Below are 15,939 nucleotides of genomic sequence, written 5' to 3'. Positions count from 1 at the left end.
GTAACACATCTGATCTTTCCCCTTTTGACTTGAGTAGCTGGCAGATACTTGGGATCCCACATGTTGGAGAAGAATCAAATGTGATTTTGTTTTGTTTTGTCTTGCCTATCTTGATAGCAGGCATGCAGCCTCATCCAGCTACAGCTGTGCCAGGTAAAGGACCATTGGTCTCAGCTGCTTGCAAACATGCCTGGTTAAGGTTGCCAGGATTACCTATCCTTTGGATATGCCAGCTGAACTGCTTGTGGGAGCACTTTGTAGGCCATTTTGGTCAAAACAAACCATTAGCAAAGATGAACTAATTAAGCTTTTTGGTTAACTAAAGCTTTTTAATTAAGTTTTGTGCTGTAACTAAGATGGGAGGTTTTCTGTTCTCACCTGCGATGCGGGTCATCTCAGATACGTGGGGTCTGATCACCACGCCTGCTGAGTGAACATCCTCTGTAGCACACGCTGGGTGCTATAGAGGCTCTCCCTGCCTTTGCTAGTGAGGATTTTAGGTTTAAGGAAGGAAGCATTTTGTGGTTTTATATGTTTGTGCTCATTTTCAAGAGTGTTCACTGTTTACCTGCGATGCTGTATGGCAGTGTCACTCTTGAATACACTCCTGTGATTTAATTAATGCAGAAACTGCAAAACAGTACCGGATGTTAAACAAGCTAAGCGAAATGAAGACTGGCACTGAGATTGTAACACAGGATTGGCTTATGGTGAACTTATTTCAGTCAGTGCAGCTGAGATAGTTGGTAATTATGCCAGGGATTCCAAAGGACAGCAGGTTGTTTTGCACAAAATGAAACCACTTGGTTCACCGCACTTGCATTGATTTCTACCTCTAGGACTTGTTAGACAGGCAGACTAATCTTACATATATATATTTTTTAAAAAAAACAGATCTCCTGATAATATTTTGGATTTTAAATCACTCCTGTGGGATTCAGTTTAGAGCTGAATGAGGATTTTGAAGCTCTGTATTGTATTTTCCAGAAATGCCCAATCCTGGGGAATACCTCAATGAAATAAAGAATTAAAGATGTGATTAGCAGGGATATGCATTATACAGTTCGCACATAGCTGATAATGAAACAGCTTTGAGCCAAGTATCTGAAAGTCAAGGTGATAATTCACAGAAAATTGCATGCTCCCCCTGGCAACTAGTTTCACGTTGAAAGCTCATTCTGATTTGTATAAGCAAGGATGAGCAGGTAATCTGGAGTCTGTAGAGGGTTGTCGGCAATCCACAGGGAAGAAGTGGGGGCTAAACAGCAGATAGGTGGTTATAAAATCCAGGAATTTTAAGAGCAGGGCTGCTGAAAGAACTAGGAGTGGAGAAACACATTTTGAGCCTTGCAAGAGTGCAGTTCCATGTTACAATTATTACAGAAGATCCTGTGAAATCATCTGGTTCAGAAAATCAAAATCCCACATCATTTCACTGATACATTTTGAGTTACACTCTGGCTGGAGGTTGGGAATGACTGGCCAGAGTGGGAACTTCCTACCTTCACCTTGACATTGAAGAAATTACAACACGGGATTCTCCCCTAATCACACCATACAGTAACTGTGCCGGTGCCTGATACTGTTAAAAATGACAGTATTTATACTATAGTTCTGATCTGGGAGTGAGATCCCTAGTATCCAATGTTTTAGACATACTCACATGAGAAATGGCATAATTTATTAGTGAAGAGAAAACAGCTGCTTAGTTGAATATTGTGAATAAATTAGTAGGCCGTGATTTTGTATTGTTCTCAAACTGATGATTAGGGCAATTTGCATATAATAACATACATCCTTTGTGCTCCTGGCTCTCTAAGGTGACCCTTATGAAGGAGGCAACTTTACCAAATAAGATTCTGTGAAGAAAGAGTGAGTCACATTACATAAACATGAAGCTGAGTTCTTTTTCTTTCGCCAAAAACTCTTCTGCAGTAACAAAGCCCCTAGCTCAATTTATAAAATATCTCAGCTATGGAGAAGATACTCCAGGCATTTTGGATGTCAGAAAGAAGAGAGCAGTATCTTTTCTACCTTAAAAGGCTGTCAGCTCTGAATGCTGTGCCAGTTTTGGGGTGGTAGCAAGAGAACACATATGAAACAGGAGCTAAGTGAGAGGAATCTGGCTAGTTTGTTCTCACTGTTAGTCATTGAAAGAGAAAGGAAGCAATCTTCACTGGATTCATTATTTTATATTACAAGCAGCGTGTACAATTTTCAGCTAAACAAGTCCTCACTGAGACAGCATACAAATAAATAACACATGTAGACTTTGTTCTGAAGAGTTTACAATTAAAATATCATGTAAGGAACAAGTCAGGCTTTTCAGTATTCCTTACTTAAGGTTTGCATGAATTGCAACCCTGCCCCCTTGTTCCAGAGATTTATAGCATGCTACAGTGACCAAGACTTGATGCCTGAGAGAGGCAGCCTTCTTGGTTAAATGTATCAGCAACAGAGAACTAGACCTGTCTGCATCCTTGACTGTTTTTGATGGCTGACCTTTCAATACCATCCCTCATTAGGAATAGCCCCTGTCTATAACTGCACCCTTTCAGAGGTCTGAAGACTTAGGAAATGTCACACATCTCTCATAATTAGCACAATTCTAGGTCACTAGTTTCAGCTCTGGTTTCCATTTTGATCTGTATTGCCCCATCCAGCTATGGATTCTAGCAATACGGACCATTTTTTATTCCCAAGTTTAAAGCATAAGGAATATTCTGCAATAACACGTAAGTCAGGCAATAGTTTTCAAGGAGGCTGTGAACGCAGGCAAAGGGTGTAATCTTGCAAACATTTACGACAAGGTATACTGTAAGCAGCGCTAAAAACACATGGCTGTGAACTCTGTGTCCTTTGGTGTGTGGTCCTTGCAGAACTAGAGGCTCACACAATGCTACTGGCAGTATGGAGAAAATTGTAAGGCATTCATTCAGAAGCAAGAACCTGTTGCTGAAATGCAGAATGGAGTGATCTGATTTCCCCATCAAACTGACATCTCCATGAGGGCTCAGGTCTAGTGTGAAATTTTAAAAACCTCAGATATTTAACACCTTGAGCAAAAGTATCTAGTAGTTAAGTTCAAAGGTCTGTCAGGACTGGTCTCTACCACAAAAAAAAACAACAAAAAAAAAAACCAAAAAAAGGGCTGTGGCTACAATTCTCTTGACCATCATTTTAGCACAGTGAATTTAGATCGAAAACCCTGCAACCTAATATTAACCATAAACATTCTTACTTTGCGATAACACTGTATGTTTACCTAGACTGCTCGTCAAATGCTGGTAGACTCTCTTCAAGAGCAAGCCTTTGCCATAAACCAGGATCCATCTTTCCTCTTCGGGGCCAGATAGCTGAGATTTCTTGGACTAGCCCTAGCATTAATATATCCCAATGCAATTGCCAGCCAGCTGTGATATTGAATGAAACTTGAGAAAACTGATCTAAGAAAAGTAAACTCCTAAGTCTTTTCTTATGACTAGCACTTCGCCATCAAGAAGATGATGCAGCTTTGTATTTTGAATGCCTGCACACAAAACCTAATAAACCAGTAAATGTTAACATCAAAATGGCTACTGAAAGTGCTAAGCCTGAAATTGTTAAAAATAATTTTATTTATGTAACAGAGAAGGAAAGAGAATGTCCCTATTGTCTCCAAAATGATGACAACTGTTTTGGCCAGGGCTATCTACCGCAGTAGATTAGTAGCCTAAGCTCCAGCCAGTCTTACTCTCTCCTGTATTTGTGTTTCTTCAAGGGAAAGAATAGGAAATGATTTGAGGAGACAGGTGATCTGCTTCTGTGTCATTAACGTAATTTCCTACAGAGGGGTGAGATATACTTACTTTTCCTTATGGCTGCTGTGCAGGGACTTCAGGGAACCCCAGTACTGAGGCCAAAAGATGGAGAGTCCAAGGACCAGACTCATCCTCCCTATTTTTAAGCATTTTTACAGGTCCCCTCTATAGGCAACAGAGAGATAACATCTCTAAAGGGCAAGTTAGCTTGTTTGAAATCAATCTCACAAGCCCATCTGCACTGTCTACAGGAGAGCACAGGCAACACACAAGCAAGGGACATTCTCCCAGGAAAGAGTGAGAGGGGAAGTTTTGGGAGCTAGGTGCTATGGATGCAAAACATTTGCAGGGATTCAAGGGGAAACTGGGCAAGTGCTTGGCTGAGACTTCCAGCAATGTACAGTCAGTCAGAGCACACCACTGCTCTGGCAGAGGTTTCAGGGGCTCTCTTCCATTGTTTCAAAGTTTAGGCCACTGACATGGAGCTGCTTGTGCTCCCAGGGACACTCAGGCATTTTCCTAGCAATGAGAGGAAAGAGAGCCCCAGCTTCTGGTTTGGAAGCAGGATACTGGGCTAAACAGCCCCTTAGTCTGATGGGAATGACTTTTCTTACATAAGTCCTCATCTCCAATTCCCGTCTGCAGCTCACAAATCAGACACTCTCTGCAGTTCTGGAAATTATGAACAAGGAAACTGTCAATTTGTAATTTGTTCCCAAGTGCTGAGAAACAACACTACTCCGTAAAGAAAAAAAAAAACCCGAACCGACAAACAGTGCAAAAAATAAGCCAATGCCCATCACTAGGCTCTCCTTTTCAAAAGAACAACACAGCAAGGACTTAGATTTTAGTTTACCTCTTGTGCCAACCAATGCTGATAACTGAAGTACACATTTAATAGTTACACACATAAGCAATATGTAGCTGGTGGTTTCCCAGTGCTGTTTCATTACTTCTGTAATTAAAATATGGAATGGCTTCCTCAAATCGATATAGAGGAAGAACTGTACCCAGAGGGCTTCCAAAACCTCAGATGTTCTTCCATTTGCAATATAGTTGTGCTCTTTGGCAGTTCACTCCAGAGGCTCCCGTTTCTTTGGAAATGCTACTTTGGCAAGAACATCTTTGCACCCCACTAATAACAGTTTGCACTTTTAATACAAAGCCTTCTGGACAAGATTTCATCGCAGAGTATAACTAACAATTAATTAAGATGTTCAGAGACACGATGTTTGGCAGACTACTGCACGCTGCAAGCTTCTCCTTAGCGTGCTCCCAGTCGTGCCGCAGTCCTACAACTAAATTACACTGCTTGTGGATCAAACATGCTGTGTACTTGTATTAAGATAATTCAGCCAGTGTTGCTTTGCTTGTGTATGCTTATGCTTGCTGTGGTTCAAACAATGCCAAAACCTCCTGGAGCACTGCAGTGGGGTAAGCTATTTTTGCCATTGCTCTGCTAGGGGCTAGCAGGCTTTCCAGGTTATTGACAATCACTGGAAGACTCTCCTTCCACGTAACCTCCATGTTGCCCACTGCCAGACTGGTCTATGTAGATGACATACCCATGTAGAGACTTCTGTTACCCTCTGGATATCACCATCAAGATACTGAAAAGATAAAGACTGCTTACATATCCCCAAATTCCTGGTTTAAATGTCACTAAACTCATAGGGACAGAGAGTCACCTAGAAATTACCCTTATCTGAAACCAGGTTAAGAGAGAAACAGACAGAAGTATTTATTACCACATCCAAAACAGAAATGTAATTACATTGGTTCTTAATAGAACAGAAGAGAGAAATTGAAAAAAAAAAAAAAAGAAAAAATCTGCTTCCGCTACGATCCAAAAGGCTTCTACTTTCCTCTTTCTTTCCAGCTAATTAATTAGACACTTAACTGATCCACAGGCTCTGTCACTCTGCCTGCCAGAAACCTCAGGCTGTGTTCACAGACACTGCAAGTTTTCTCTTTCCTTTTTTTCAAATCCACCCTTTGAGACCCACCGGAGGAGTAGGTGCAAGCTGGCTGAGAACAGACACAGATGAAGCAGAAGAAAAGGAACAGATGAGGGTAAACAAGCAATGCAGGAGCTCACATTCCTCAGTCTCATAGGCAGTAACTGTGGTGTTAGTGGAGGCATATTTCTGGGATGAAGTGAAAGGGGACTCACTGTAATGAAGCAGAGATCTGAGCCCTTTTTTCCTTTCCCTGAGAATACTTCGGCCAGTTATTCTCCACCTAACCCTTTTGGGTTTGTTTGGGGTATTTATAGGACCAGCAACAGTTCTTCCTTTACTTATTTCATCCACTAATTAGACCCATTTTGAATCACATATTCAGCCTCAACCCTTTCCTGTTTTCAGGCAGGGCATCAGCACAGTCCTTAGTCTACAGCAGTAAATATTTTTGTGGGAGCTCATTCAACTGCATGAACTCTACTTTGCACTTTTCCTACCAACATTTATTGTCACATGCAATGGAAGTGTTTTATAAGTTTTTTGTTTACTTTTCTAAAGTTAATATGTAGTTGATAAAGATTTGTTAGTCCTCCCCTATGGTGACTACAACTTTAGCACAAATTCCTGTCTCAGTCTTGTGCTCTGTTTGCTCACTGTGTCACCAATAAAATCACTTCTATGGCTGATAAAGCAAAAGCAGCAAAAAATAGTGGATTCTTGGGATTCTTTTTTTTTTTTTTTTTTTTGCCAAGTGATATTGGATTTGTATTCTTAAATTAAAATAAAAAAAAACCCCAACGTTGTAATGCACATTGGAGGCTATGAGAACAGGAGTCTGCCTTTGTATTCTCCAAATACATTCTCTTTGCTTCATAAGATAAGCTTGTATTAAATATTTAGGTATAATCTAATTGATCTGACTTTATGCTGCCCTGAACCTACAGGTGCTATGTAGATATATACAGCACGACTGTAAAATGTTGCCGACACTGAGCATCACATCCTGGGCGCTCTGGAATTCTGTCCACTAAATTTAGTGGCAAGAGAAGTCCACTAAGAAAAAGAGATGAAACTTGAAAGAGTCAAAATGACCAGCATAGAAGCTTTCAAACCTTTCACAGAAAGTTGAGGAAATTGTTACAAGGTGTTTAAGATCAAATGAGTGAACAATTTTTCAGTGGTAATGTTGGTGTGAACAGACCTTACTCTGTTTCAGCTTCTGGTCAGGCATTCACCTTCCTACTCCTGCCTGCTGTTATGCCATCTCAGTTGTTTGTGTGGCAACGCAATGAATCAGACTGAGAAAGTGATATGGATGAAAAAACCTTAATTTTTTTGCCATGCTACTTTACAGTCCTAGCAGTTCTGTTGGTTTCACAGCGGGTGAAGCTGGGTGATGCAGACACATGAATAAATAGCTGGAAGGAAGAGTTGCCTACCTCAATTTACAAAGTGCTACTTGTGAATGCTGAACCAGGTCCTAAGTAGTAGTAAACAAGAGTTTATCCTTAAAGAATAGGTCTCCCTTATCTTGGGCAAACAGAATAACAGGGAGTGGTTGGAAAGGGTAGGGTTCAATTTACTGCTCTGTGTTTAAGCTGCACTAAACTGGCAGACAGTCCCTTAGGAAATGCTGCAGCCAGGCACAGCCAGTGTGACTGGGGCTAATCACAGGCAGTGCAAAATGGAAGAAACTTCTTAAGTGTATTATTTGTTAAGGCCATTTGTTAAGTATTTACTAAGAAAAGTTTGTCTATTTATAAAAAACCAACATGCAGCATTTGGTACCATGGATGGGTAGGAATAAGGAATGAGGAAAATGAGGAAAAAAAAAAATGAGGCGTATATTTACTATGCAGAAATATCACCTTCTAGTTATGCAGTGTTGCATCCTACACATATCCTGAGCAATTTTCCAGACAGCACTGAAAGCTTGTGTTGCCGAGTTATTCTACACAGTTTTTTGTGCTATGCTCATCGCTGCAGTGTCCCAGTACAGTACTTAATTAAGTAATGGCTATAAGCACGGCCATTAGATAATGGCTATGTCTGAATTGTGGGACAGTGGAACACTTCTGATTTCTGAGTTACAGGGGTATAACTCATTTCATCCTGACTCAATGTTAAGAGCTAATCGTACATCATGCCTCCACTTCTCCATGCAATGGTTTCCATAGATGGAAAGCCAAGGAAAGACTGAAAGGGACCTGTCCCCAGTCTAAATGGTTGGGGTGTCTCATGAGAAGTACCTATCATGCACTCAAGATATAGCCAGTGCAACTAGTATTTGTCATGCTCTACCACAGGGAGAAGCGCGTATTTGAACACAAATTTGCTCAGCTTTTGTTAGAGAAGAAACATGGAACACTAGGAGGCAAGGTGTGTGAGGTGCTGGAGCTTCTGGGGTAAAGATTACAATCAAGCGACTCTTGCAGGATGGATTTTTTTTTCTGACCAGAGACAGTTCCCCAGTAGCTGTTAACCATGATCTTTACTGTGAACATTTTATGTGGCCTTTACCAGCATGAAGACTGGGAAAGTCTTGAAGAGAAAGAACAAGAACTTGAATCTGTATCAATTTCCAAAGTAGCCAATGTAGGCGGTGTAGACCTTACCTGTTGTGCTCACGTCTGTTAAGTGTCCTTGAACATCAATGCCCAGTTACTTTGAATGCTGTAGTCCAGCCATGAGCTTGCAGTAAGTGGGTAAATTAGGCTTGCCATTGCTTGCCGGTATGGGCTAATAACCTAGCTTAGATAATAGAAAGTTTGTGCTGTCAAATGTGTTTGAGAGGAATCCAAAGATTGTTCTAAAATACATGGTGGATAGATTGTAGGGATGTGGGACCTTCAAAGAAAGAAGAGTGAATACAGGGTTGTGAAGCCTTCAGAAGGCTTTTATCTGCCTCCTGGCATCACTTCTGCCTTTGCTTACATTCTGCGTACCAACTTGTTATTCCTCAAACACAGGTTATCCAAGCACCAAGCCTTACTGGTGGCAGTGGCGTGGTCATCTCTTCAGGACAGAAACAATTGTGCGTCATTCCTGTGTTCTCTGACCACATCGTCCAACCAGTTCCGACAGTGGCTGCCTGCAGACTTTTAACAAGATGAGAGATTGAAATGGTCCTTGTGAAACACTAAAATTCAGTGGCTATCATGTATCACATCTGCTGGGTGCTAGAAAGCTTTCCAGATTGCTGACAGGCTCTGTTTCACTAAATCTCGAAAATAAGCGAACGCAAAACAAAACACAAAGCAATGCTGTGGCTGTCTGAAACTCTTTAAAGTAAAAACATTTTGAGTAGAGATTAAATTGCACTTCTTAATTCTGAGTGCTGAGCAATGTCCCATATAGACAGAAAATCCATTTGCAGTCTACCCTTTGAAAATATCACACATCATTTTTCAAAAAACTATTTACACATTGTGGGGACATGGACAAAAAAGTAAGGAAAACTCACATTGATTTTCTGAATAATTAAAATGTGCATATTCTGAAGCAAACCATACATTCCCACCTTAGCAGATAACTTTATTTTGGAAGTGTAGCACAAATTATTAATTCCTATAGGAATCTGAATATGATTTGGCAATAGTTCTGCCACATCAGTTAGTAAGAGCGGATTTCAAAAATTTTTCATTCTGCAAAGTATTGTGTGTGCACTCTGTTGGAAATATATGATGGACTGCATTTTTTAATTTTAAATTTAAATCTTGTTTTATAAATGCAATGACAGTCAGCGAAGCCTTCGTATCCTAAAGTATACAGAGGTAGCATTTTGAAATAGTCAACATTTCATTATAGACTTGTTTTCACATTATTGTTATTATCTTGATTAATCTAGATTAAGCACTGGTTAAAACAACATAGGTACTGATTACTACAGCAATGTAATGTATTTTGCATTTCTGTTTAAAAAGTAAAATCAAAACGCTCTTTACTGTGCTCTGCCTCTCTGGAAAAAGGCAGCCACTGTCAGAGCAGCTGGACACGTTGCTTTGTTCAACAGAGAAAGTGCCGGCTTTTGTGCTGCGCAATTCAAAAATACATTTCACTTGCAAGAGGGCAAAGATTGCATTAAAACCATCTTTCTGCCTCCTAAATTATGGGCTGTGTCAGGAGCCAACTCAGTCCCACCATTACTGCAGTCATCTTGTATACTGCTTTGCCTTACAGGCGTGTTTCATGGCTGCCAGTGAACGGTGCCAGTCCCCAGAAGTAGCTGTAAAGGTAATCACAAGCCCCAGTTTAGTCTGGTTCATGTACTGTATCATTCAGCTGCAAGGAAGACAACTTATTCAGAGCATCATTTTCCCACTACCTCAATACATCTTTTCACAGTGTGATCACATTCCATTAAATTATACCACTTCATGAAGTTGGTTATAACAATGGTCCCCCATTTGGACAAGATCTCAAAATTAAATGAACTATTTAATTAACCACTGTTGGTATTACATTCGTTTGACAAAGCAGTAACGATTGGCACTGGATAAATGTGGCTGAAATCCACAGTCGCTGTCTTTATGAGACCATGTAACATCAGTGAGACTTGGCGTTAGCCTGCACGCAGCTTGCAAGCACAGCGCGGACCCTGTCATTAAGCGGCTGGAGGCTCATTCTCCCCAGCCGACTGCAGCACGACAGCACAGGATGTGAGAACTGTGGTGCTCTTCTAGGAGGCACCTTGAGGCTTGGGTTGAAATATCATGTCCCGTTGAGAACCGACTTTTAACCTGCTTCAGTTGTCCAGCCAGCTAGCACATCAGAGACCTAGACAGAGGCAGGAGCTCCGAATGCAATCATAGTAAACCATCAAAGGCTTAAAATTAAGTTTCTGAATCAGATCTCCTCTTGATCATAATATGTGCTATGAACGCATGAGCACTGAGTCTAGGATGAGGTAGTTTTACAAGGGAAAAGTAAGACAAGGAGAAGGAAAGGGGAGGGAGAAGGAAACTGATTCTGGTTTGTTCCATAGGTCTCTCTGTCCGGGCTTCCTTCTTTCTCTTCTTGGAGGGAGAGAGATTTTGAATACAGCAACTGGATTTAGAAAGCGTACAATATAGAGACATTCTATATATTGCAATATGTTTTATGTATATTCTCTGGGTAAGTTTATTTTTTCACAGATGGAATGAGCTTTCAAATTTTCTGCAGTCACAAGAGACCATTTTATCCAGTCCATCAGTATTTTTTGCATTATTTTGCTCAGACCCTTCCTATTCTATCCCGAGTAAGATTAACTCAAGAAATAGCTCCAGGTCTTAAAATCAAAGTTTACAGCATTTCCAACTCACTGCACACACAGCTTTTCATACAGCATTGTGTTTTCCCCCATGTCTCTCTTTCTTCCCTCTCCAATAAGCTTATACTTCACTCCACTGTGCCCAATATAGGAATAAGAGCAGGGCAATGTTTCTATTCCTGTCTTTGCCACTGACTCACTGTATAGTGTCTTAAGCATTTGCATCTTGCATTTGGATCTGCTGGTATCGAAGAAGATGAATGTGTCTGTTGATGTTTTCTTTAGGATAAGAGCATTCATAATGTCTCCCTCTGTGTGGATTCCCTGGTGTTTAATGAGGTTTGAGTCTGCACTGCAACCTTTCTATTGGTGAGGATATTAGTAGGGGTTCTGACTTCTGCCCAGGTGCCTACTTTAATTACAACTGTAGGAAATTAATTTTTTGAGACAACTACCTCTCAGCCAGATTTGACTTCAGCCAACAGCCTCAAAATTTTGAGGTAGGGCACTCGCATCAAAACCTGCACACAAACCAGCATGATCACGTACACTTCCCTTTATAATGCATGCTAAAAAGGAGCTAGAGATATTTGTAGGGCATAATGAGATCATGGGAACTGGAGATACACAGAGACACTGAAAACAGTTGTTTTTATAAGGATAATGCTAGGTACCTTCCGCTACAGAGCCCTGTAGCACTACTATCTGCTGAATATGCAAAAGCATTGCTCTTTCCTTTTCAGTGTTATTTTGCCTTATTTCCATCTACTGTCCCATTTACAATTCTTCACAAATATATTTTCTGTTCTTCAGGGTCATTTTATTGATTGTTAAATAAAAGTAAACGTATTGAGTCAAATTAGCAAGTGTGTAGATAATTCTTACAAACTAAGATTTAGTCCTTAGTATTGGAATGAAAATCGGAGACCTACTGTGGTTTGCAGATGTTTGGCAAAATCCACATTCGTGGAATACAGATGGTTCCAAATAAGACAAGGTGTGGAGCTGGCTCTCATCTTACAGTCTATGTTATTTTGACAGCTACTACTGTTTTAACAAAGTACATATTTTATCAGAGAAGATTCTAGGTAAATCGTTTGAATTATGAGTTAGTCTTATAGACAAGCACGTTAACAAGAAACGTGTTCCAATTTTCAGTGTCACAGCAGGAATAACACAGTGGGCTGCTTTATGAAGACTGTGGTCTCCAAGGCACAAAGCAACTAGGATCTTAAAAAACATGACCAAATGTTAACAATCTGTTATGAACTGGTACAGCTAGTTTGCCTTAAAGATGTTGATTTTTTACAGGCTAAGCTGCCAGCTTTGCTGTTCAAAATTTGTTTAAAAAATTTCCAGTCTCTGTTCTAATTACCAAGAATATCATAACAGTACAATGGAAATCGGATACTTACTGGCTTGAAAATTATTTGTATTGGCACTAGTGGATGAAGTCTTTTTAATTAGGAGGCAGAAAGCAAATATAAAGTACCTGATCTAAAAATAAATACCTGTTTGCCATGTTAGTCAATTACATGAGTCGGTATTTTCTGTTCACGCCCCAATCTCTTTTTTCTCATGACAGGATTACCGTATAAATTCTTCCAAAATAAAGGATTATACCCTATTTGCATTAGGATACTTCATTGAAAGTAGGCTGCAAATATATGTGGGACAGTTATACGACAACATCTACGACAACATTATAACAGCGAAGGGAAGACTGCTGAAATATACCGGAAAACACCTTTGGCTGAAAAATAAAGAGGCAGGTTTTGGATGCTTGTGCCTGAGGAAACGCATGAACAACCTTCTGCCAAGAGGCAACAAATCCAAACTAGGGATGTCCTAGGTTTCTACACTTGTGGTTTCTTTCCATAGGATTTCAATTCAAACCGAAAAATGAAGAGCAAAATACTGCTTTGGTGAAAACACAGCTTCTAATACCCAGCTTCGATAGCATTCTCGGTGTAAACAGGCGCGAAGCGCTGCGCTGCGCTGCGCTGCGCTGCGCTGCCCCGCCCTGCCCTGCCCTGCCCTGCCCTTTAAGCAGCCTGAAACGCGGCCGTGGTCTCCGAAAGGAGGAGAGACTTGGAAAGCGCCAGATCCTCGTCCCCGACGCTTAGGCAAGTAGCAGCCCAAGACCGAAAAAGGACTCTCCGCAGGGCCATGCTGGGGCGCGGGGGAAGTCTGCCTCCGTGCCGTGAGGAAGGTCGCTCGATCCCGAGGACTTTCCACGCCGTTCCCCGCCCGCCAGCGAGCTCCGTCTGACCGGGGGCTCGCCCCTCTGCTCCCTCCAGCCGCCCGGGGAGCTGCCGGCCCCCGCCGCGCGGCGCACCACGGCCACCGAGAGTTGCCGCTCGCCCGTCCCGGCGCTGCGGCCAGAAAGGCGCGGGTCTGCCCCAGCGCGACGACGCGGGGCCGCCGCCGAGGGGCTCGGCCGCCGCCGAGGGGCCGCCCGCTCCCCGCTGGCGCCGCGGCGGGACGGTCCCTTCCTCGGAAGGAGCCGCGGCGAGGCGGGAGGCGGGCGGCCCCGAGCAGCCGGCGCGGTGAGTAGCCCCGAGCCGGCCCGCCGAGTAGCCCCGAGCCGGCCCGCCCCGCCGCCCGCCGCCGCGGGGGAAACTGAGGCAGGCGGCGGCGGGCAGAGATGCCCCCGCCGGCGGCCGCCCTCCCGGCCGCGGACGCCGCCGGCTGCCGGCGGGCCCGGCGCCCCCTCGGCGCGGGGGGCCCGGGGGAGCGGGGCCGGCCCTTCCTCCGGGGCAGCAGGGCCGGCGCTGCCCCGCGGGCGGAGCCGCGGCGGCCGGGGGAGCGGCCCTGATGGGGAACGCGGCGGCGGCGGGGGGCGGCCCGCGGGCGCTGCGGGCCCTCACCGGGTGCCTGCTGGGCGCCCTGGTGCTGGGCACGCTGGTGGGCAACGCGCTGGTCTGCCTGGCCGTCCTGCGGTTCCGCCACCTGCGCGCCAAGGTCACCAACTGGTTCGTGCTGTCGCTGGCCGTCTCGGACCTCTGCGTGGCCCTCCTGGTGATGCCCTGGAAGGCGGTCACCGAGGTGGCCGGCGGCTCCTGGCTCTTCGGCAGCCGCTTTTGCGACACCTGGGTGGCCTTCGACATCATGTGCTCCACCGCCTCCATCCTCCACCTCTGCATCATCAGCCTGGACCGGTACTGGGCCATCGCCAGCCCCTTCCGCTACGAGCGCAGGATGACGCAGCGCCTTGCCTGCGCCATGATAGCCGTGGCCTGGGCCCTCTCCATCCTCATCTCCTTCGTCCCAGTGCAGCTACGCTGGCATAAAGCCGAGGACAGGAGCTACCCGGGCTCCCGGCAGCCTGGGACGCCCCGCTGCGATGTCAGCCTGAACCGCACTTACGCCATCGCCTCCTCCCTTATCAGCTTCTACATTCCCGTGGCCATCATGATCATCACCTATACCAGGATCTACCGAATTGCCCAGGCCCAGATCCGCCGCATCTCCACCCTCGAGCGAGCGGGGGGGCAGTGGCCGTCTCACGGCAAGGAGCCCACCTCCTCTTTGCGGAGTTCCCTGCGCAAGGAGACCAAGGTGCTGCAGACCCTCTCTATCATAATGGGAGTCTTCGTCTGCTGCTGGCTGCCCTTCTTCCTGCTCAACTGCCTGCTGCCTTTCTGCCAGCCCGAGCTCGAGAGAGACCGCGAAGGACAGTCGCCCTGTGTCGGCCAAACCACCTTCAACATCTTTGTGTGGTTTGGCTGGGCCAACTCCTCAGTGAATCCAGTGATCTATGCTTTCAACGCAGACTTCAGGCGGGCTTTCAGCAACCTCCTGGGCTGCCAGTGCTGCTGCTGTGGCACACCCAGATCCACTGTGGAGAGGGTCAACTTCAGCAATGAGCTGGTTTCCTATCACCATGACACCACCTGCCAGAAGGAAGGAGCTGCCTCGTCGTCAGTACCCCCTACTGCCGTCGCTGCCTGGGTGCAGCCCATACCCCATGCCGTAAGCCTTCAGGGAGAGGACAGCAGTGAGGAGATGTCTGTGGAGAAGAGGCCTGTGGCTTCTCAGACACAGGCTGCCCCTGGCAGCAGCCCCAAGAGTCGTCAGGTGCCAGCTATTCTGCAATTGGCTTGTAAGGCAGAGCTAACCCTGGAAACTATTACGCCCCATGCAGGGCTTGGTCAGTGTGAGGGACCTCATCACCCTGTTCCGGAGGGATAAGTGATTGCGTGTTTCTCACGCACACAGCCGTCCCACAGGGAGAGATCACCCTGCCTCCACGTAAGCTACGCCCGTCCCCCAGCTAACAAAGTCCCATCCCAGAAAGATGGGAACCTGCTGCTCTTACCGCAGAGGAGTGACAGGCTTATGAAGTCCATTCCAAAAGCATATAGCAGCCACACGTTAACCTCTTCCCATGGCCACCTTCACCCCTTACTCTCTTTCACAGTCAGTAGACATTTCCCATGCACTTGTTCACCCCCCTTCTTCAAACTTGTGATATTTATTAAGAATAGTGAGATAATTAGATCAAAATAAAAACAACTCATAGTTTGAGACTCTGTAATATAATCTTATGTAGATAACTTATTATTAGATTTAGCTTCATTGCTAAAACCCATATTCAACCCCCCCCACCCCCCCCACCCCCCCCCCCATGGTTTCACATCATACATGTGCATAGTTCTGGTCTTAGAGGTTTGCGTATGGTTTTAACTCCGTGTTTATTTCAAAGCCGCATGGGTGGATTTACATGTCTGAATCTGTGTTTGGGCTCTTAAATAAAAATTGCTCTATTGAAACATCACTATCTTATGTTGAGTCAAAAGACTTCTCGAAACCCTGGAAAATTAAGTTGCTTTTCTGTAGGATCCCAAACACAGTTTCAGGTGCCTAACTTTGGTATCCAGGCTTAATGATAGTTGAGCTAGGATCTTCCTCATTCTTGAGTGAC

The 15,939-nt window shown here is 44.4% G+C and overlaps 1 protein-coding gene across 1 annotated transcript; it reads left to right on the top strand.

Moving 5' to 3' along the window:
- The first annotated feature begins 13,829 nt into the window (after positions 1-13,829).
- Positions 13,830-15,610, top strand: LOC126042477 (D(1)-like dopamine receptor). The gene has a single exon (XM_049809611.1). It carries the CDS (start codon positions 13,830-13,832, stop codon positions 15,204-15,206), a length of 1,377 nt encoding a protein of 458 aa, XP_049665568.1. The 3' UTR covers positions 15,207-15,610.
- Positions 15,611-15,939: the final 329 nt, after the last annotated feature.

This window comes from Accipiter gentilis, chromosome 9 (assembly GCF_929443795.1).
Source record: "Accipiter gentilis chromosome 9, bAccGen1.1, whole genome shotgun sequence".
Lineage (NCBI taxonomy): Eukaryota > Metazoa > Chordata > Aves > Accipitriformes > Accipitridae > Astur > Astur gentilis.
Note: the sequence above shows the minus strand (reverse complement) of the source record. Positions and strands in the feature narration are given on the sequence as shown.

Coding starts and splice junctions, on each gene's coding strand:
- LOC126042477 (XM_049809611.1), top strand. CDS start 13,830: ATGGGGAACGCGGCGGCGGCGGGGGGCGGCCCGCGGGCGCTGCGGGCC.